At 44.6% G+C, this 22,290-nt stretch overlaps 1 protein-coding gene across 4 annotated transcripts; it reads left to right on the forward strand.

Moving 5' to 3' along the window:
• The first annotated feature begins 17,074 nt into the window (after positions 1–17,074).
• LOC136507978 (light-inducible protein CPRF2-like) lies at positions 17,075–22,089 on the forward strand. Of its 4 annotated transcripts, none has more exons than XM_066502565.1 (7): positions 17,075–17,346; positions 18,629–18,693; positions 18,838–18,925; positions 19,634–19,793; positions 20,234–20,309; positions 20,394–20,519; positions 21,524–22,089. In XM_066502565.1, the coding sequence occupies exons 1-7, from the start codon at positions 17,094–17,096 to the stop codon at positions 21,884–21,886; spliced, it is 1,131 nt and encodes a 376-aa protein (XP_066358662.1). In that variant the 5' UTR covers positions 17,075–17,093; the 3' UTR covers positions 21,887–22,089. The 4 variants fall into 4 exon arrangements, with proteins under 4 accessions (XP_066358662.1, XP_066358664.1, XP_066358663.1 ...); XM_066502566.1 differs by having other exon boundaries at positions 17,103–17,346; positions 18,629–18,718; XM_066502568.1 differs by lacking the exon at positions 18,629–18,693 and having other exon boundaries at positions 17,103–17,346.
• The last annotated feature ends 201 nt before the right edge of the window (positions 22,090–22,290 follow it).

The raw sequence follows: 22,290 nt of genomic DNA on the forward strand, positions 1-22,290 counted from the left end.
TAGACATCTAGCATCATTTTTTGAGAGACCATGAAGCCAAAGGAGATATCGCCATTCATCATGTGAGCACCGAAAAGCAACTAGCCGATATCTTCACAAAGCCCCTAGATGAGTCAAGATTTTATGCTTTGAGGAGTGAGCTAAATATCATTGATTCTTGTAATGTGGCTTGATGTCTTGCACATTTTTGGGTTTGATCTAGCTAGGAGAAAAGAATTACGAAAATATTGTGTGATGCTTTCAAAATCTACTTTTAAACTTTTCATGTGTGACTATTGCTTTGTGTTGGTTGATTGAAATCTAGTCACATGTGAAAATGTCAGTGTCCATCATACTTTTTCCCCGCATGGCATGGTGAGTTCAAGCTAGGGAGTTTTTTAGTCTCCCTACGTCGGAAGTCCCAACTCAGGTCGGAACTCCCGACAGCCGAAAGTCCCAGCTCAGCACCGGAACTCCCGACGTGGATCTGGCCCGCGCTGTTTTGACCACCCATTTTAACCATGCTCGTTCCCCTAGGGTTAACTAGTTTTACTATGGGCCAGCCTAGTAACTTCCTCATTCTCTCCCACCCGCCCACCCTCGCTCGCCTGTAGCCCCCGCGTCGCTCCTGCCCTACGCCGCCGCCGTCGTCCTTCGTGCGCCCTGTCAGGAGATCCGGCCGGCCTCTCCTCCACCAGCTCCTCCACCAGGTCCTCTAGCTCTGGTTCTTTCCCTAGTAGTCCTAGCACTTCCCTACCATCCTTCTTCTCGCCCCTCGCCCATCCTTCATCCCAGTGCACTTCGTTGACGACTTCTCCCTCAGACTAAAGGCTTGCGGCTATTGTGGTGGCCGTCGATTTGTTCAAGGAAGTCACCCTCGCTGCAGATTTGGTGTTTCTTCATCTTCTTCCCTCTCTCTTCAAGGTACCACCTTGATTTGAAACCCTAACTCCAATGTACCTTGTTGTTTGCCTCTTTTCTTATTCTTTCTCTCCTCCTCTACCTCCCTTGCATGAATGTGTGCCTAGATCTAGAGCCCCATACCTAGGATGGCATTCATGGTCATTGGAACTCCTGGTGTGTGCTGGAAGTCCCAACGTGAGTCAGAACTCCCGGTAGCCGGGAGTCCTGGCTCATGCCGGCACTTCCGACACCAAGCATGCCCTCCCATGCATGTTTCTCCACCTCCATGTATTCAGTCCCCTCTACCCTTCTTGGTTCTTAGTCTCCTTTCATTTTTTTCTCGCAACCATGGATGACGACAATCCCCTGAGGTGCCATGAGAAGAGGTCCAAGTGCAACCAAGATCGTGCTACTACCCCTAAGCCATCTGGCCACACCAAGGCGGCTTGTCACTTTGATGGTGCTGGTGGTTCATGTGCTCAGAATAGGAGTGCACATGGTCATGGTGGTCAAGGCTTGGTTGCCGCTCCTCCACCTCCTCCAGCACGTGCCTTTGGTGGTGATGATCCCATCATTGAAGAAGAAGAAGAAGCCCTCGAGCGAGCTGGCCACACCATCACTACTTAGATTCTACGTACACCGTGCAGCGGTCCTTCTTTTGTTAGTGATCTCATTCCTTTTGAGGGTCCTCTACTAGTCCTCCGGCAGCCCTAGCTCGCTCCTAATCCCTGTGGTGGCTACACTCCTCTGTTGTTGATTGATTACTGTCACAAGGTCTGGGACATCAGGACAATGTGATGCTAGAATCTCTATGCTAAGGAAGAGAAGGATTTCTGGCTTGAGTATCACTTTTGGCATTCATTCCACCTTGACTTCTATGAGTTCCTGATCTATTGCAAGTTCCTACGGAAGGGTGAGCCACCGTTCATTTAGATGAAGGTCATTAATGCTTATTCTCTTGGTTTGTTCAAGGAGCCAGAGCTAGCGCATATGGTTCGTGATGTGCGCTCAATGGGGCTATCTCACTTGTAGGAGTTTTGTAAGCATTGGAACAATGAGATCATCTGTCAGTTTTATGCATCCTATCACCATGAGAGAGACTCTACCGGTGCCATTGACATCATCCATTGGACCACTAAGGGCAAGCACTACAAGGTGGATTTCATTAATTTCTCTTGCCTTCTTGGTTTGAATGAATACGACCACACTTCACCTGAGCTTACTGAGATGAGGATGTGGCTATGGAAGAGTACCAGCACATGTATCTTGTTGGTTATCCTGCTAATGGATAGACAGTGTATCTAAAATCCTACTTTTATGTTCTAAACAACATTCTTCATCAGATTCTATACCCGAAGGGCGGTGACTCCACTTATCTTTGCAATGATTCTCAAAAGGTGCTTTAGCGCTTTGGTGATGATTTCAACAAGTTCTCCATCAGTCGCTACATTTGGAACAAGATTCATGATGTGAGTGAGGATCTTGTGAGGCACTATCCATATGCCCCTATCTTATTCATGTGATTGAGCAAGTGTTAGGCATTAGATTCCCCACCGATTCCTCTCATAAGGTTCTCAAGATTGCCAACAAGACATCTATTACAGCTGCCAGGGAACTGAAGAAGGTTGTTGCTACTTCTCGTGCTTTGGGCTCTCTCTCTCTCTCACCGTGGTGCTTCACCACCTGCTGCTTCTCGTGCTTCTAGTGCTGAGCCGCTGTCCTCCTCCTCCTCTAGAAAGAAGCCCAGCAAGTTCAAGTTTATCATGAACTACATGTTTGGACAATGTTGTGCTAGTGCTCAATGTGAGCATGACATGCAAGAGAGGCTCTACCATTTGGTGCAATGGGCCAGTATTGAGTCCTCACCTCCCCCGTCGTTTGTGCCTCCCTGTGATCCTCTGGTGCTTTATGATGAGGCTTGTGCGGCATACGCGTGCGATACTTCTTCTTGCCCTCATGGCAAGAGCAAGGCTACTAAAGAGGACAAGGACTACATCGAGGAAGATGAAGATGACGACGACAACGACAATGATGGTGGTGACAACGATGATGATGAGGACTATGAGGATGAGTAGTTGTTTCTCTCTCGCTGCCTGCCCCTTTGGCACTTGTTGACAAAGGGGGAGTGTTAGGCTTTGATTATCATGTAATAAGTTAGTTGGTCGCTTAGAGTTTGTGAGACTTTGAACTAAGTGGTTTGTATTAACTATGTCATGTGCTGGCACTACGTGATGGACAACTATATATGTGTGTATGATGGATGATTGTAGGATAAGTAATGTTTATCTATCTATCATTTTAGCTTGTGCTTGTCTCTACTTGTGATGGTGGATGTTATTTTTGATGGCCATATGTTGATTCAAGTTTTTACTTTGAGATCTTGGCCATCATGTTCTCTTTTACTTGTTGTATGAATATAACATGTCATTTTGCATATCTCTTTCACAAATGTATATTTGTTCACATAGACTTGTTGCACCCCACTAATTACAAAATTTAGGGGGAGCTTTTGTGTCTTGATGTATGCAAGTGATGTATAGATGATCATCATTGAAATTCAAATTCATGCATACATTAAGGGGGAGCTCCTCACCAATTTTGGGGTTCAAAAGCTTTAAATTCTTTCATTCTTATAAAAGCCTAAGTTGGTTGTCATCAATTACCAAAAAACAGGAGATTGAAAGTGCATTTGCCCCCTATGTAGGTTTTGGTGTATTGATGACATCCAAATTAGAGACTAATGAGATTTTAATAAGATATATTGCAGCTTTAGTCCCATGAAAGTTTTAAAGAGTTGATCTAAGATGAAATGGTATCCCTCAATTTTTGAAGTTGAAAAGGCAGATGAACTCAAAGCGGATCTTCAAAGTTTACATTTCTCGTTTTGGGTTTAGGTTCACCGTACAATAAAGAGGGATGCAAATTTAGGTGGTCTGAGGAAGATAGAGTGCTCAAGTATAAAAATAAAATAAAAATGAGACACTCCAGTACTTCATGAGCACGTAGAATATTTTCCAGAGACGTTTTGGTGTCAGAAGTCCCGATGTAAGTCAGAACTCCCGACCATCGAAAGTCCCGACTTAGGTCAAAAGTCCCGACGCCCAGTCACTTAGCCTATGTGGTGACTGTGGCTATCAGAAGTCTTGATGTGAGTCAGAACTCCAGACAGTCGGAAGTCCCTACTCTGGTTGGGAGTCCCGATGCCTGGACCCTTGGCTGGCCTACTGACCGCTTTAGTCGGAAGTCCTAACATACGTCAGGAGTCCCACCCGTTGGAAGTCCTAACGTACGACGGGAGTTCCGACATTGACTTGATCATGTAGACTTTGACCTTGCTATGAATAGTGTTTTCTATAGAGGTCAAAAGTCCCGAGATCTACGTCGGGACTTCCAACGTAGATCTGAACGGTTAGATTTCTACTATAAGTATAAATAGCTCTCTCCTCTCTTCTAACCATTACCCACTCTTTCATTGCCACCAACCTTTGTCCAAAATAGCTCCCAAGCATTCAAGGCTCCCCTCTCCTCTCCCCTTTGCTCCTAACTTTGATTCCCCTAAGGATTTGAGTGATAGGAGAGTGGATTGAGTGAGAGAATCACTTTGGCAAGCTTGAGCACTTAATTTCTTTGTCAAGCCGGTTGGATTTGCATCTATTACTCTTGGGGCTTTGCCCATAGCCCACTAGGCATCACCCAAGAGCTTCCATTTTGTGGAAGAGCCTTGGGAAGTTTGTATTACTCTTGATTTCTTAGTGGAAAACTGAAGTGACCTTTGTTGTTGCCTTAAGAGAGGCAAGAAAGTGAAAGAGACTCCGACCTTTGTGGTCACCTCAACAACGAGGACGTAGAAGCTCCTTTGTGGGGTTGCTGAACCTCGAGATAAATCCTTGTGTCCTGTGTGCTTGTTGTTGTTGTGATTTGCTCGAAATTACATGTATTTGTTTGTCTCTCTCTCTCCCAAGCTTCATTTTAGGGTTTGGACTCGATCTATGATTTGGTGGCATTTCGGCATCAAGGGAATGACCCAACATCTTCATCTAACCACTAAGAAGTAGGGTTGTAAGATTATTTATCCGCAAAGTTAAATTTAGCACTGCTTTTGTAGTTCACGTAGGCGTCAGGACTTCTGATAGTTTGTGCTAGAACTTCTAACAACGTCGGGAGTTCCTACCCAAACTGTCGAGACTTCCGACAGTGGCTGACAAATTTGAACTTAGCATTTGTAGTAAATTTTTAGATATGCCTATTCACCCCCCTCGAGGCATTGTTAGATCCTTTCATATATATACATTCATTCATAACATGATTATTGCATATGTCACAGACTATAAAACCGGTCAAGTGGTTGGAATCAGCACTATGGCTGCTCGGGGTGTGAGACATCTTCGAGACGATGACAAGTGTGGTTGTGAATGATGAACGAGGCAAGTTATAGACGTGCAGTCTCACCTTTGACATCCCCATTAGGTACAATAATGAGGTGCGCCAGGACATCATGCAGACTGGATGACAGTCGCCGACCAAGATAGGCACCTAGATCGATATCGTGTTGCTTTCTTTGCAGACAATTGAGCAAGTTGGCTACCGTATGCCTAATTTCTCATCCTTGAAGATAGAAGCTTTACGTCAGCATAGTCTGGATGTGCTGCGAATAAGCGAGAGGCATGCGACATTCAACCACATGGATGTGGTACGTCGTGTATGATATGAGAGTAATGTTTATTTATTCTTATTATTATATGAGCGCTTCCTAATATTTTGTGTTTGTCCGCTTGTAAATTTTGCTCTATGATTTCACCTATGCTACATGTGGCTTGCAGCCCATTCTCACGCAAGCTATTAAGCGACTGGGGTATGCTTGGGACTTCGTGGAAGGGATGGGCTAGAGGACGACAACTGGTATCTAGTATTGCGTGAGATTTAGGCAGAACCAAGCGATCGATAGTCCGTCAGTAGGCTATATCTATGGTATACCATGTCTTCGGTGTTGTGAGGCAATGGAGAGTGTTGTGGTGCGGGCCTTTACATAGACAATGACTGTGGTTACACAATCCGAGACATATACTACTGGTAGTGGAGACAGGCTAGAGCTGCGGCCGGTTTGTAAGGTTCATGCGTTAATTAGGTTTATTCATATTGTTATGTTTAATTAGGTTTATTTGAACGGTTATGTACTTTAATTAGGTTTATTTGTATGGATATTTTAATTATGTTTGTATACAAGTTAATTATGTTTCATTAGGTTTATTTGTATGGGCATCATAATTATGTTTGTGTGGATTGAAATTTAACTCATGTAGGATTGAAATGCATATGCAAATAAAAAAATAGAGAAATAAAAAAAGAATTTTTGTCAGAATAATAAACACAAACAAACAAAAAAGGACCTTTTAGTCCCGGTTTGTACTACCAACTGGGATTAAAGGGTACTTTTAGTCCCGGTTGTAGTTACAAACTGGGACTAAAAGTCCCCCACTGCGCCCACCTACCACAGCGGGTGATCACCACTCATCCACCGCCGCTACTCATGCTTATAAAACCGACCACTCCGGGCGTCATTCATCTCCCACGATGACATGCAATGTTGTATTATGCCCAATTCATCCGTTGTTGTTTGTCCAATTTCCTATCCACATATATGGCCTCTCTATGGGAGAAAGCCCTCCACATACAAATTTTATTACGCGTAGTCAACAATGAGCAACGCCAAAGCCTGGAGAAGCTAGGTGTGATGCCCGTGCAACGTAATTGTTGCATGGGCTATCTGCTACGTTGATGGATCCATCAAATGCGGTGTGCTCTGGACTGTCTGCGGATTGTCTACCCATGCAAGGCATGAATGGACTGTTCATAGGTTAATGGATCCATCCAAGGAATGAATGTACTATCTTCCAAGAGGCATCGGTCCATCGGAGCTCGCGCAACCGCCCCCTTCGTCTTCAAATAGACGTAGTTCGTCATCCACCTCTGGCATCCTCTAGCACCTATTTGACCCTACTTTGGTGCTAGAAGAATGTTTTTTGAGGTGGTTATTTTATAATGTGTTGGTACACTTTGATTGTAACATTGAAATTTGAATTTTTAAAATGTCCTCAAATGGAGAAATAACCAGAATCAAAGTTGTATATCTCGAAAAGTTATGCAACTTTGTAGTTGACAACTTTTTCATATGAGCTATATCTTTTTACTACGCAATTTCCAATTTTCAACCTATTTATGTTAAAGGAAATGTTAAAAACCGTTGCATGGGCGGGAAACAAAACTGTCGGGTAGGCAGCAGTTCTGCCGCGCACCAAAATTTGGCTTTAGTCCTAGGTTGGGCCAACAACCTGGACTAAAAGGCCTTTAGTCCCGTTTGGTGGCCCAACCCAGGACTAAAGGGTACCAACCCAACATATACTTGTGTCTTCTCTTCTTCTTTCTCCTTGCAAGTGCCGGATTCGCCACTCCGCCGCGCCGTCACACCTCCTATGCGCCCGTCCAACTGCGCCCTCATCTCTGGCTCCGGCCTCGCCCTCGTCCATCGGCTCCGGTGCGTGCAGCTCGCCCTTTTCTTTGGCTCGGGCGATGGGACCTTGAACTCATCTCCCCGGCGCGCACCGTGGTGCCCTCATCCTCATCCTTCGGTGACCGGCTGGCCTCGCCCTCGTCCTCGGCTCCGGCGCACGTGGCTCGTCCTCATCTCTGGCTCACGCAGCGGGCCCTCATCCTCGTCTCCCCAGCACGCGCGTGCGGCGGTGCCCTCATTTTTGTCCTCTGGCAGCTGACCAGCCTCGCCCTCGTCCTCGTCCTCAGCTCCGGTGCGTATGGCTCGCCCTCATCTCCGGCTCACAAAACGGACCCTCGTCCTCGTCTCCCCGGCGCGCGCGGCGGTGGTGCCCTCATCCTCGTCCTCCGGCCGAACTCGTCCTCGTCCTCTTCCCCAGTGCGCCCTCGTCCTCGTCTCCGGCCAGCTTCGTCCTCGTACTTGTTTGCCGCTAGGTGGCAATACTCGTTTTGCAACCCCTTCTCATCCCTTCGTGCTGTGTAAAACCGAGCACTCACCACTAACTTAAGCTAAATGGCTAACTATTTCTATTCGATTTGACTAGTATTTGCTTTTATGCATTTGGTATATATATAGGTTTCAGTTAAATGAATTTTGATATATAGGGTTTACATATGTGAATTTTGATATATAGACTTTAGTGATATGCATTTTGGTATATGAAAGAAATTGACTTCAGTGATGTATATGAATTTTGATATATTGACTTTAGTGTTATATATTGTATAAATATGATATGCATGCATTGTGTATATATATAGGGTCCAGTTATATGAATTTGGTATATAGGGTTTACAGATGTGAATTTTGATATATAGACTTTAGTGCCTGATATTTTGGTATATGAAATTTTTTTACATCAGTGATATATATAAATTTTGGTGTATGAATTCATATATTGACTCCAGTGATATGAATTTTGATATATTAACTTTAGTAACAAGAGATGGCTAGACGTCTCTCTGAACCGATTGTCCCAGGTTGGAGCTATACAATTACTCGTGGATTTGATCTAGTGTTGCCGAATGTACTGTTCAATCATCCTAGCATAGTAAGCAATGATATATGTTTTCAATAAATCAATATGTTTTAATTACGCTTGTACATAATATATTGTTCTGATCTGTATATATGTGTTTCTTAAATATACCGTAGATAATTGACTCAATCATTTGGCTTAAAGAGACACTATCGAATTTTGGGGTTCAGGTTGTGGATGTTGAGAGCTTTGAGGTAGATAATGGCCGATTCATCCAATGTCAAGTTGGCTTTTCCATCGCCGCTAGGAGGGGTAGAGGTGTTGTACAAATCTCGGAGGTGGGAGTAAAGGCACCTAATAAAGGTTGTTGCACAAACATATGTTGTCCTAGCATGTGTAAATAAGCTTGCGAATATTAGGTACACCCTGCCTACTTATCATGATGTTGCGGGCTTTTGTGCAAGGATGGCTCAAAACAACCGGAATGATGTGGTAAGTCGAAGTCAAACTCATAGCTTGTATCTAGATTTGTTGTTATTGGAAAGCTTGGTTCTCATATTCATTTTTTCTGCCAACACTTAATTACAGTTTGGGGACTATGACTTAACCTACGCAGGTTGCAGCTTTGAAACCATTCTAAACCAAACAATGTATGCATTGGCTTATGATTGGAAATATGCCGATAAATGGCCAACACGCACTACGGTAGGATTTTAGGAAAAGATTCTTGTGGCTAAGAGGGGATCATCTGACCCACCGAGTTCTCAGCCACCGCTAACCGTCGTTAGTAGACCCTGTGCTCATACTTTTAAAGTAAGGGAGAGTGCACTATTTAATACCTTGAATTACGTCAATGACATTTGTGGATAACACATCGGGATCTACATTTCGCCGAGTTGAAAATACGAGAAAGTCAAAGGCATTTCTATCTACCTATATTTGCATGAACTTTGGGGTGTACTTGGACATCTAGTATGGAATATTTTAAGTTGGACATCTAGTTTGTAATGACTTGTTTTAAATTATTGTAATATATAATACTTGATTAGTTTCGTTCTTATTTATGGACCGGACGACGTACAATAGTATAGCCTATAATACGTGTACTAAAACTATTTGAAAAATTTGAATGGAAAGAAACCGCAAAAGAAAAGAAAAGTGATATTTAGTTCCGGTTAGTTATACCAACCGGAACTGGAGGTGCCCGCCCTCGGCTCAGCCTGAAGGCTCATTTAGTTCCAATTGGTATAAGTAACTGGGACGAAATGGCCCCCATTCAATCCTAGTTACCAGGCCCGGGGCTAAAGGGCGGGCCTTTAGTCCCGGATTAACAGTCCCGGTTGGGAAACCGGGACTAGAGGGGGTTTCCCAACCGGAACTGCAACCTAGTCCTACACTAGTGATGTGGGGTCTGTTTGACCAAACGGCTTTCGATTTTCTCATAGCCCATAACCAACAACAACTTTCCCACGGACCACAACTCGCAACAATTTTTCGAGAAGCCATAGCCAAACACACCTAACTCAAATTTGGAAGTTGGAACTAAAATCCTTGTTCACATGATGCGGCCTCTTGAATGCCGCACACGCTCGTACAAGTTATCAGAATGATGGTTTTATAATTTATCTAGTAGCTAGCTTTTACTTGAAGCTTCAAGCAACTCATAATAATAAGAATATAAAGATAAAGATATCGTCTTTTACTAAGCGCTGAAGCTTTTAGAAGCTCGCCTTTCTTGAATCTATCTTTCTTTATTGAATCTATCTTATAAATAAAAAAAAGAAACTCAAACTAGACATCTCGCAATATTTTAACTAGGGGGATTGTTATTAATTCTGGCCACACAAAAAAAGAAGGAAGAAAAATAAAAAAAAATGCTAGCTCATATTATCTTAAAACTGAACGTACCTTTCAATGCTAGCTCTTCATGCACCTATCAAACATGGCATTTGGTGCAGAAGAGATAGCTCAAATTATCTTGCACCATGAATCAAGATCAGATCGAGGACCATCACATCAGGAAAGCCACTAGTAGTATAGAAACAGAATCTATAGAATTCCTGATAAACCTCAGTACCTAACACATCTTGGATTGTGTTGGAGAGAGGCAGGCAAAGGCATCACCATCACTGGAATTCCAAGGACAAGTGGCCACCAGACACGTGACCAGATGCATGCACCGGCCCGGCCCACCCGGTGAATTTCCGGCAGCGGATAGTGGCGGACGACGTGGGCGTCACAAAATATCAGCGCCTACTGTCCGCTGCCGACCTGGTAAGGCTCCCAGCCAGGAGAAAGATACGGTGGGGTCCAGAAGAAAAATCCACATTTGGTGGACCGAAACACCCCTGCCCCGGGCCCAGCAGCGGCCCAGTGGGTGCGATCCGCCGGCCACTTGGCCAGCAAGTTGGGGATCCTGGTATTTTCGCGATGGGAGCAGGGAGAAAATGAAATGAACAGACCGACGGCGACACCTTGTCTGCTTGACTTGTCCAAGCTGAAATATGTAGTCTGGGGGGAGAGGTCTTCTTAGTTCTTGCTTTCAGGTTCTAAATTATAAGTTGTTGTTCCGGTTTTGTTAGGTACACAGCTTTTATTTTATATTTAGAAAAAAACATTTATAATTTAGAATGGAGATAGTAGTTATTAAACGTACAGTCTAGATACGCGTTCAGCAACCGAGCGGTGCAGTAGTGAAGCTGTGGTATGAGAATTCGGACTCCCTGTTCATTCTCGTGGTGAAAAGAATTATCGATATCGAGAGGTATAGTTGGCCATTTGGCCCGGGCACTACGGGTCGGCCCAAGCATGACACGAATCAGCACGGCCCAGGAACGTCCCGGCCTTAGTGCCATGCCTGGGCCGTCATTCTGGCCCGTAGTGCCGGCCCGGCAGCGGCACGGCTCGGCCGCAGGTGGCCGTTGGATCCCCGGCGTCGCTCCCATCTGACCGTTGGATCCGGCCGTTGGAATCGGGGGTATAAAACCGCAGCGCTCTCGCCTCGCTCTCAGTCTCCGTTGCCCTAATTCATTTGCTCTCAGTCTCACTCTCTGTCTCTCTCGCCTCGCTCTCGGCTCTCCCCCGTAGCGCCGTCTCGCCCGCTCCTCTCTCGGCGAGTCGGCGACTCGCTCTCGTCTCTCGCCTCCGACTTCCTCTCTTCTTCTCGCTCTCCAGTGGCCTCTGGAGCCATCGTTGGCCGGCACTGGCACAATCCCTAACCCTAACCCTTGATCTCGCTTCATCCTCGTCGGATCCATCGGTTTCCTCTCTGGATCCGTCGGTTTCCTCGCCGGATTCGTGCCTCGTCGACCTCGCCGACGACTCTGGTGCTCCGGCTTTGAAGGTAAGTCCATAACCCTAACCCTAACCCTCAATCTGTACTAACCCTTGCTCTATTTTTGTCTGAAGCTGTTGAGGGACCGGGGCGCCGATGAGTGGCGATGGCTGGATCTGACGACGAGACGATTGAGTTCTCTGCTGTGTTTGTGTGATTATGTGACTTTGAGTCTTTGATAAGTTCTCTGAACATGTAACTTTGTGTGACTTAGACTCTTTGATAAGTTCTTTGATTCTGATCAGTTTGTGATTCTGATCAGTTTGTGTGACTCTTTGATTCTGATCAGTTTGTGATTCTGATCAGTTTGTGATTCTGAACATTCAGACTTTGTGATTTTGATCAGTTTGAAGTGTTGATCACTTATAGGGCCAGTGCCGGCACGGGCACTGCTGGGCCGCTGTGCCCAGTGACACGGCACGGCACGGCTAAGACCTGATAGTGTTGTGCCTGTGCCGGCATATCGGCACGGCGGCACTAACAGGCACGACACGGCTAGTCTACCGTGCCGCGTAGTGCCGTGCCTGGCCATGCCCGTGCTAGTGCCGTGTCGTGCGGCCTGTTTGGCTAACTATATCGAGAGGTGTTTGGTGGGAATTTTTTTATTCTTGTTGTGGGCCGGCGGAGAATCCAATTTTGATCTGTTCCAAACAGGACCAAAGTCATTTCCCCTCTCTCTTCACATGCCGAGGAGACATGAAGAGGAGAGAGAGGGGTCTTTATGAATAGCAAGCGGCTAGCATATAAGAGTAACTTGATGTTTATACTTGTTTAGTGTGCCATCACTTCCCTCTCCTCTAATAGTTTGTATTTCTTTTTCTCTCTTTTTCCTCCTTTTGCTTTGTGACATAGATTAGCTTTGTGCAGTACCTAAAAGCTAGAACACTGGTGTCAGGTACCGTAAAACGGGGTACCCCTAGCGTATATCGAAAGAACCACTTCAACCCCATAAAAAACAAAGCCAGAAGGTAAGCCATTGGTTAACCACCGGTCCCGTCCGAGCCCACCGGCTCTCTGCCTCGCATTTGGCCTCGCACGGGAGGTCTTGACGGCCTGACAAATCTCTGCCTCGCGCGAGGGCTCGCACGGGAGGCCTCGCGCGTACAGCCTCGAACGAGACAGCGATTCTCCGTATCACTCGAGGCCGGCTCGGCAATAACTTGTCGCTCCCGCCACGACCAGTCTTCCCGACAACGCATCGCGTCCCATTAATGCGTCAACCACTCCCGCAATCTCAGCCGGACGATGGCTCGACACCGCGGAGTGGCCGATGGGACGGGAGGTCACATCGGCGCCATACCGTCCAGAGCAGGACGGGGTAGGAGTTACCGGCCACTGTGCGCTAGCGTTGTGCCCACGATCAGCGCCTGAACTACACTGTGCCACCTAATCCCTGCCCCAGGAACAACGCGGCATGGGGAGTCAAGTCCGGGTCACCATAGCCTCGGAATCAGCATACAAGCCCAACCGCTCCCTTCAAGCCTCGGCAATCTACCGTGGGGTCTCGGCATCTGCGGGATTCACGTCTGCCGAGCCTCCCACAATGGCTCAGCCTCGGCACCAATTAGGCCTCGGCGTGCCACCAAGTCAAAACTTCACAAGGCACGGCATGTCACCTACAGCCGAGGCCATGCTGACTAAACGTCAACGAGGACTCCTACGACTTCAACAGCCTCGGGCATGGCCGGCATGACGCACCAGTGATCAAGTACCAATTGCCATTCCCGACACTGTGCTGCTACAGGAATAGGCGCAGTACTAGATCTTCCTTCCTCGCTAAGGCTCCACATGTAGCTCTCTCATGTACTCCTGGCTCCCTCCTTGCGGCTATAAAAGGAAGCAGCTAGGGCCGTTTCTTAGGGGGATCGGACACTTACGATTAGGCCTAGGCCCACACGACGAACTCGCGCATAACGCCCAGAGGAACACACGAGCTTTCCTACGGCTTGAGATCAACATCTCAAGCAATCCACGCCGCACCACGAAGAGACCTGGGGCTAGCTCCCTCTCTCGCCCTGCTTGTAACCCCCTACTATGAGCATTTCGGTGCAAGGAATACAAGATCGATCTCTCGAACCGGACGTAGGGTACCCATTATCCGAACCAGTATAAACTTTGTGTCTCTTTGCATCACCATCCGGAATTGGGAACACACAGTACAAATTTACTAGTTGGTTGAGGGCTTGCTAGTCCAAAACACCGACAACTGGAGACGCCGTATTTTTTTTATACTAGTTCAGTTCTTGTTAAAGTGGATGTGACATGTACACCAGCCTTAAAGGTACTCCTACATGATAGTTCTAACTATTAGCGGTGTTAAGGAGAAATTGCAGGAGAGAACGAGCGCATGGTTTGTTTGATTAGCTAGAGCTAAAAAATTAGATGTGGTTGCCTAGTTAAATACCTAGCTAAAAATTAGCTAGCTAACAATTAGTCCTATGTATCTAAATAGGCTCTAAGAGAGGTGGAAATTTTGAAACCCCACGCTGTAACAGTTTAAATTTATTTAATTAACTCCATATTTTTTAGTCTAATTAAGATCCAAATAAGACGGCTCATCAATGCATTCTCAATCCAATCCAGACTCTCTAGTTAGCTCTAAGGCCCTGTTTGGCATGGCTCTAACTCCAGATAAAGCAGCTCCACTCCAGAAATCCAGGTGGAGCTGGCTCTGAGTGGGGTTGGAGCTGTGTTTTTAGTGTGTTTGGCTAGAAAGAGAGTCTCAGCTCCAGAACCATGTTCAATCGTGTAGAATGCCCACTTTGCCCTCTGAGTAGGACCCACATGTCATCCTCTCTTGTTGGTTGCTACAGAGGAACTCACCATTGTCTACGGGGAAGAGGGCGCGCCGCGGCAGAGAGCTCCGTCCGCCGGAGTAGGAGAGGGAGTCGTGGCAGAGAGCTCCGTCCGCCGGAGCAGGAGAGGGAGCCGCGGCAGAGAGCTCCGTCCGCCGGAGCAGGAGAGGGAGCCGCGGCAGAGAGCTCCGTCCGCCAGAGCAGGAGAGGGACCCACGGTGGCACCGCTCGGCGAGGTGGGCTCAGCGGGGGAGGTCCGGTAGCCATAGGCGGGGTGAGGGGGCGGTGGCAGCGGACGGGGTCGCCTAGTCGCGAGGAAGCCGCGCGTACGCTTGCTGGGGACGGCGGGGGGCTTCACGCCGCCCTCTTCTCCTTCTTCTCTGGCAGAGATGGAGGCGTCCTTCTTCCCCTTCTCCTCTAGGGTTAGGGTTGGGGATGGAGGAGACCTTCTTCTCTTCTCCACTAGGGAAAAGGTGGGGGATGGAGTAGAGGGGGAAGAGAGGCGGGGGAGGGGAGGGGAGGGGCACCGGCCGGCGATGGCGTCGCTGGGCCGTGGCCGGTGGAGGGCGCAGTCGCCCAGCGCGCGTCGCCCGGTCACGCGGATTCGCGGAGAGAGAGAGAGAGAGAGAGGGAGGGAGGGGGAGTCGGCCGCACGCGGGTGTGGGAGGCAGAGCGAATAGAAAGAAAAACGGTTCGAGTTGTGTAATCAGTGGCAATTGCGGGTAATTTCACCCCAACTCCACGTCTAGATCTATTTTGGCCAGTTCTAGAGTAGGAGAAGAGGTGCTCCGAAACTCCATCTCCATTTGCACTACAGCTCCATGGAGTTGGTAGCTCCATGGAGTTTTGGAGCTGGGGTGTTTGGCTGGAAAATTGATTGGAGTTGCTGGAGTTCAGCTCCAGAGCCATGCCAAACAGGGCCTAAGATTTTTTTTTGGAGTTGGAGCTTTGCCAAGCAAACCTTGTTTGCTAGCGCTTCTCAACATCGATTCGCCACAAACAAAAAAAAATCAACAAGCACATGATGCTAACTATCTCCAAGCGTGGATCACAACAATCTTGTTTCTATTTTTTGAGACCATATGTTAGTACTGTGACACTCACAACCATATGTTTTGTGTACAAGTTGCATTCAATTCAAACTTACAAAAGTTGATAGGTGTGTTGGGGTAAGCTTGTGGTTTGCCACTTGGCCTACAAGTTCGGGTCCTGATTTTGTTTTCTTCGGATGAACAGGAAGAATGGAATGAAATTGACAGGGACACCTTTTCTGCTTGACTTGTCAGCCTAAAACTAGTGGATTGGTGAAATAGGTTGAAAGAGGCCTTTTTACGTGAGGATGCGTTTGCTTGTGTGGCTCTACTAAAAGGACGCGATGAGCATAAGCTTGGAGTTGCAAATCTGGAAACTCAACATAGTATCTGCAAGTCTGAAACGTAGGAATTTCATAGGATTTTTTTTAGGAATTTCACAAGAAACAATTTATTTTTACAGAAAAAAACACAGGAAACATAAAATATTCCCTCAATCCAAAGATAGCCTAAGAGTTTCTAGGGTGAGAGATTTACTAGGCAGGGCACGTTTGCTAGAGCTAACATCGATCGTTGCATAAACCAATCATGCACGATAACTTATTCCTTTTTTTGTATGGTTGGCATATGTCAACTGAAAAAAATATCTTAGATTCCTATGAGAATATGCACTTCCACTTTTCATTTGTGCTCAAGAGGTTCCCTTTCCGTCTTTCCATACCCTCTAAGATGCATGCTCCCGTAGTAGAAAAAAGAGAAGGAGACAAACCCGAGTACAAGAATACCACACACACCAACAATGTCTAGGACATGCTAATTGGTTCTAGCTAATTTGTCCTAAACATCATATATTAATTAATAAAAAAATAAAGTATTTTTTTCTTACTCCCTCCATTCTAAATTTTAAGTCATTTTGAATTTTCTAAGTATATAAGTTTTGCTATTCATTTAGATATACACTATGCTGAGATACACAATACAAGCAATATATCTAGAAAAACTAAAATGTTTTATAATTTAAAATAGAGTGGGTATTAAACAACGGCTAGAAGGACTCATGTAATTCTTTTCTTTCTTTCTTGTTGTAAGATAATTGGTAGGGCAAACCCTCCTGTTTTATAAAAAAAATGTCAATATGTTAACAAAGAAGGCAGTATATATATTTGATTCAAAATCACCAAAAATCAACAGATGTTGAATATATATAAGGTTTTAGTTTGCAGGTAAGCTTTGGAATCCAGCCGAATACACCAAGGCAAATCTTTACATTTTTGTAACAGTGGCGGCAAAATGTTGCTACTGTGTAGAGTTAATCTTCCATGTCAATTTGCAATCCAGAACTATACAATGTGCAACTTACTGAACTCAGAGCATATGATTTTTTTTTTGAAAGTAACATAGGTAAAATTACATCGCACCATACTCCCTACTAAAAATGAGAAACAAAGGCAAGGGTGTTTCCGGAAAAGACAAGCAGTGTCGCCACTCGCCACAGGGCGCTCCATCAGAGCGACCGCCGGTATAAATGCAGCCCCCTCCGGCCTCCACCAAGACCACCATTGCTCAGGTCGCTCCCAGCTCCCATCCGCTCCCCCTCGTGGAGTACGAGGTACGAGAAAGAGAGCGACTTTCCTCCAAGAATGGCGGGTGGCGGCGCCGACGACGACGACGTGGTGGAGGTGAGCTGCGGCGGCAGAGGCGGCGGCGACCCCTGCGCGTACGCCGCGGTGCTCAAGAGGAAGCTCGACCTGTACTGCGCCGCCGTCGCGAAATCCATGGTGTGATTTCTCCTCCTCCTCCCCCTCCTCGTTCAAAGATTAGAGTTTTCTAGGCCTATTTGAGTATTGGTTGTGTGCTTCGATGTTTCAGTTTCACCTCTAGCTTGATTTCGAGTCACAATGGTAGAAATTGCAAGCTCTAGCATTTCAGTTATTTTCTCCTTTATTCTGGGTTGGGGAGTTTTACACCAATTTCTAGTTTTTGGAAAATCACAAGCAGAAGAAAAAGTCGGTTGCTTCATTTGAGGAGTTGGGAAATCTTGAATTGGTTGGTCCGCATGCTTGTCGTGTAATCCTACACTACCATTGATAAGCCGTTGGCCACATAAAAATTTCACAGTAGCTTTTATCACCCACCAACAGATACAAAGAAAAAAATTCCCCTGCCTTTGAGAAACATTAGAAGACACGGCAGACGGCACTGTGCACACCCATTTTTCGTATGGCTTGTGATGAACAATATGATCAAGATCAGAGCAGTGCCATTGTCATTGTTATTGTAGTACTGTGCAACGGCAAAATGCAAATGTTCACATTTTACATGGGTACCGTATCAGATATTGCTTTCTGATCTGATGCAAGGGTAATGGAGGAGTCCTGGAGTGGTGAAACTGACATGTAGGATAGTAGATTTGGTCCATGTGCCATCGAGGAGGCAGGCTCACTTCCACATGTACACCACATGGTGTACATGTGGAATATTCTGATGGAATGATATTGACCACAAATGATTTGAATGAGTCTGACGTGTCGGAGGTTGAGCCAATAGGATTTTCTCCTTTTTGTTTCTATGTTTTTTTCCTGGCTAAAAGCGACAGGAAACAAAACAAGGTATTGATTTGAATAAATAGAACTGCAAATTCACCGTATTTAGCCATTTATCCGTTAGTATCAGATGAGTTATTGAATTGATGAACATGTTCGTAGTTTATGATTTGCGGATTTCCCTTTCTTTCAGGTAAAAATACCATATTTCACTGAATGTTGGCAGTTTTGCTATGGCTATTTTTTCAATACTCTGTTACAGTGCTCTGAACTAGTGAGGTTAAGAATATCTAGGTTTTTACAGGTGGCATGTCCAAAGATGGTTATATGAAAATGAATTTGCACATCGATTTTCCAAGTTAATTATTGATTAATTAGTACCACAAGTTAGTTGAGCAGTTAGTTTTTCCATAAGTACCTCATTTTATTTCGATACTATAAAAAAACATTATGCATGGTGGCTCTCAGTTACACCATAAATAACGCATTTGTTTCCCATTTTCTTAAATATTTAAAGGTTGGACTTGGCACAACCATGATATTGACCATTGCATCCAATGGTTCCACAAAACTTCAAGCTATGTATGTTTTTCCTTCTATTATGTGGGTAAGGATGTGCAGTACTAGTGGCTTTCCAGAGCTTAACAGTGACAGAAACCTCGCGTACTGGCTGCACCCAGCCCTTTGCCCCTTTGTTGCAGTAATGTTTATGTAAGTCCATTTCAGGAAGCTAAATCACAAGAATCTTTGTTGGGCTACCCCAACTCACAAGCTTCAGATACTTCGCAATTGATTTCTCAAGCTTCCTTTGATGGTATTTATGACCTCTCATAATTGAGTGCTTGTCAGTCTATGAACCAACTTGGGTAAACATGCAGGCAGGAAGATTCCAAAGGAAGTAGTGCCTTAGGATAACAGGATGTGGTCTGATTTAAAAGCATGTTAGATGCCAAATCCTATTGAGCTCACCATCTCCCAGCTGATCATTCCAATAGGACATTAGATGCAAATTTCACTTATCCTAGTACACTTGATTACCAGCCTTGGTTTGAGTACTGTGAAGTGTGAACCATTCACTAGAGGTTAGTCTTCTGTGATAATTACATACAGAAGATCTGATCTCACCAGCAGTTTCAGTAGGATAGGTTAACTGATGCCCGAGGAGGAGGTGAGTAGAAATGTCAATTCTGGGTTATCTTTGTGGTTTGGTTGAGGTTGATGTGTCCCATTGATAATTCTGGAAGAATGATCTAAACTATGAGCAAAGTTAGTGAGATCAGATATAAGGCTGAAAAATGAAGTCTGATCCTGCTTCAGTTATACTGAACAGTCACATTGGCTCTGTTGATGAGCTGCACTGGTAATGCAACTCTGTTGGCACCAGTTTTGCATTCTGGCAGTGTGAAGATATGCTGCATGTGTGGTTCAGAAAATATATAGGCCTTTTTTGTGACATTTGAACCGTCGCTACTGTTCTACTTATTTTACTGTACTGTTTTCGTTTCTTTAATTCTACACACAGGTGACATAGATGGGGCAGGCCTAGTTACAAACTCTAATGTCATAGAAGATGATGATTTTCAAGGCAAGCCAGCCAACAGTGGTACATCAAAGGAATTGTCAGACGATGATGGTGACCTTGAAGAGACTACTGACCCTGCTAACGCCAATAAGATGAGGAGGTAACATAGATTGTTGCATTACAACATTTTCTTGATGAGAAATATGGACTCTGCTAAATAGAAACCATTACTTGATTTTGTTGTGAGTGAAAGATAGATTTATCTTGTTAGAAGGTAGCGTACTTCAGTTTTCCCGTTCCCTCCTACCATTCACTGCCTTTAAAGGCAGAAAGAATCCAATCATATAAAAGCTCTATCCAATTGTCCATGCCCTTAAAGAACTTTGAACTTTCAAAATTGTTACATTCCTAGAAAAAATTGGTAATTCAGTCTGAAGTTACAGGATCAGAAATCACATATACCTTTTGCCATTAGTTTCCTTTTGCGACAAATCGGTAGCCTTTATCTTGAATCTACATGAAACATGATATGTAACGTCAGAAGCTTAACACACCATTTCTGTGATGAACTGCTCAGTTAAATTTCGGTGTTGTGATCAGAATGCTGTCAAATCGGGAATCAGCTAGGCGATCAAGAAAGAGGAAGCAAGCACACTTGAACGATCTTGAATCACAGGTTTCAAATTGTGATAGATGAGTGCTCAAGTTAATATCCAACTAAATTGAAGATACTCGTGCTAATTACTGCACAACTCTCCAGGTTTCCAGGTTAACATCTGAGAATGCATCTTTGCTAAAGCGTCTGGCTGATATGACTCAGAAATACAAGGATGCTTCCCTTGACAATAAAAATCTAACAGTTGATATTGAGACTATGAGGAGAAAGGTTCGTTCATCTTGAATGCATCAGACATTTTTTTTTCCCTTTTTGTTGTATGAAAACTCTTAACTGCATCCATTTATCTATTATCATATTTTTACTGGGCTCTGCATATAGAGTCACTAGATCAATGTTTACATCTCTTTAGATGGTTGAAAAGGGCAGTGAAAGTAATATTATTTTTCATAATTTTTGTTTTAGAACCTACAAGTTCAGTCTTAGTTCATAATGATTTTAACTGCACCCCAAAAAGTACGACCGTATTTTCATTTGATTTTCTGAATTTCTGCATATCTTCTTCTATAAGTGTGATAGGAATAATTTAGTTTCCTGGTTTTGTTTTGTTGCAGTTTCATTTCAGATATTTATTTTCTTCTGTTATTTTTTAAGAATAACAGTGTTCTCTTACAGGTGTGAGGAGTTGTAAAACGAAACAAAATATTAAAAGTGCCCATACCATGTTACAATGCTCCAAGTGTGTGTCCCATTAAACCTGTGGTGTTGCCCTTGTGGAAGGGCTCTCTTGAGAACAATGATACCGCGAGGAGTCCAAACAGAATACTACCATACAAACATTTCTTAATGCTTGTGTGTGAGTATATGCACAAACTCTGTATTCTTGTATCATTAGTAAGGTGTTTTTGAATTTTAAAATATCTATGCTTAAGGGTTTTAACATAATCATGTGAAGTAATTATGAAAATTTGCTTAAACTATGACTGTTCCAATCAAGTTTTTTCCAAAAGAAAAAGATCTTCACAAAAAAACTAGGCTTTTAACAAATCTGCACACCATGACTTTATGAAAAGAAACATATCTTCAGGAACTCATATTGCTATCCCTTTACATATATGGTTATTGTTTATGAAACTTTATGTTTGTTAGATTACTAGTTGACTTGAGAGTGAACCAGCCCTGCCTTATATTCCCCTACCCAAAGGCAGTAGACAAAGAAATAACTCGTTACACATCCTTGTTCTTTATTTTGTTAATCTAAGTATTGTTTTCAGGTGAACATAGCCGAGGAAGCTGTCAGGAGATTAACTGGAACAACCCTCATGTTATCAACCGCATTTGACAAGCCCGCGAGCAGCACACCCCTGTCATCATGTGCATCTGATGCGGCTTCTGCCTCTGTTGCCATTGAAGACAGCATGAAACATTTCCTCCAGGCGCCACTTCAAAGCGGTCAGATGAAGCTTGACATCCCAAACGCAGCAATTCCTCTGACCAGTATGGTGATAGGCACCAAGCCAGCTTCTCTGCAGCGTGTTGCTAGCTTGGAGAACCTGCAGAAGAGGATCATTGGAGATTCAATGCACTCTGAGACTGCATCAACATTCTCAGGTCCTGAAGCTTTTGCCGATAGGTAAACATGAGTTTGTAAAGATTCGCTCCAGTGATGAACAGCCGTGTGATGCTCTTGTGGCCTAAGTTTTTGTGGTAATGGAAGTTGTATCACCCATGCGCCTTGGTGGGATCTATACAGTGATTTGTACACTATTTTGAAGATTAATAATGCTGTGGCTAAGGCTGTCATCTTTGATTCTGGACTAAATAGGCTTATGGACATCAAGCACCATGAATGCAGGATGGTTAAGAATGCAGCTTCTGTTGAGATTGATATGAAGCTTCTTTTGCTATCTGCGCATGTTTTCTGTGCTGGAAGCTATTAATCCTCTTACAAGAGCTCAATCGGTCATATTAACACCATTACATTGCTACATATAAACAGTTTGCGTGTAGGATTTTCTTGATGATGTGAAGAGTCGAAGGT

This window comes from Miscanthus floridulus, chromosome 15, assembly GCF_019320115.1.
Source record: "Miscanthus floridulus cultivar M001 chromosome 15, ASM1932011v1, whole genome shotgun sequence".
NCBI classification, from domain to species: Eukaryota; Viridiplantae; Streptophyta; class Magnoliopsida; order Poales; family Poaceae; genus Miscanthus; species Miscanthus floridulus.

What these genes read in the sequence shown, in the direction of transcription:
- LOC136507978 (XM_066502565.1), top strand. Translation starts at nt 17,094, where the DNA reads ATGCAGCCCCCTCCGGCCTCCACCAAGACCACCATTGCTCAGGTCGCT. An exon ending in TCCACAAAACTTCAAGCTAT is followed by an intron (nt 18,694 to 18,837) that starts GTATGTTTTTCC and finishes AGTCCATTTCAG; the next exon opens with GAAGCTAAATCACAAGAATC. An exon ending in TGAACGATCTTGAATCACAG is followed by an intron (nt 20,310 to 20,393) that starts GTTTCAAATTGT and finishes ACAACTCTCCAG; the next exon opens with GTTTCCAGGTTAACATCTGA.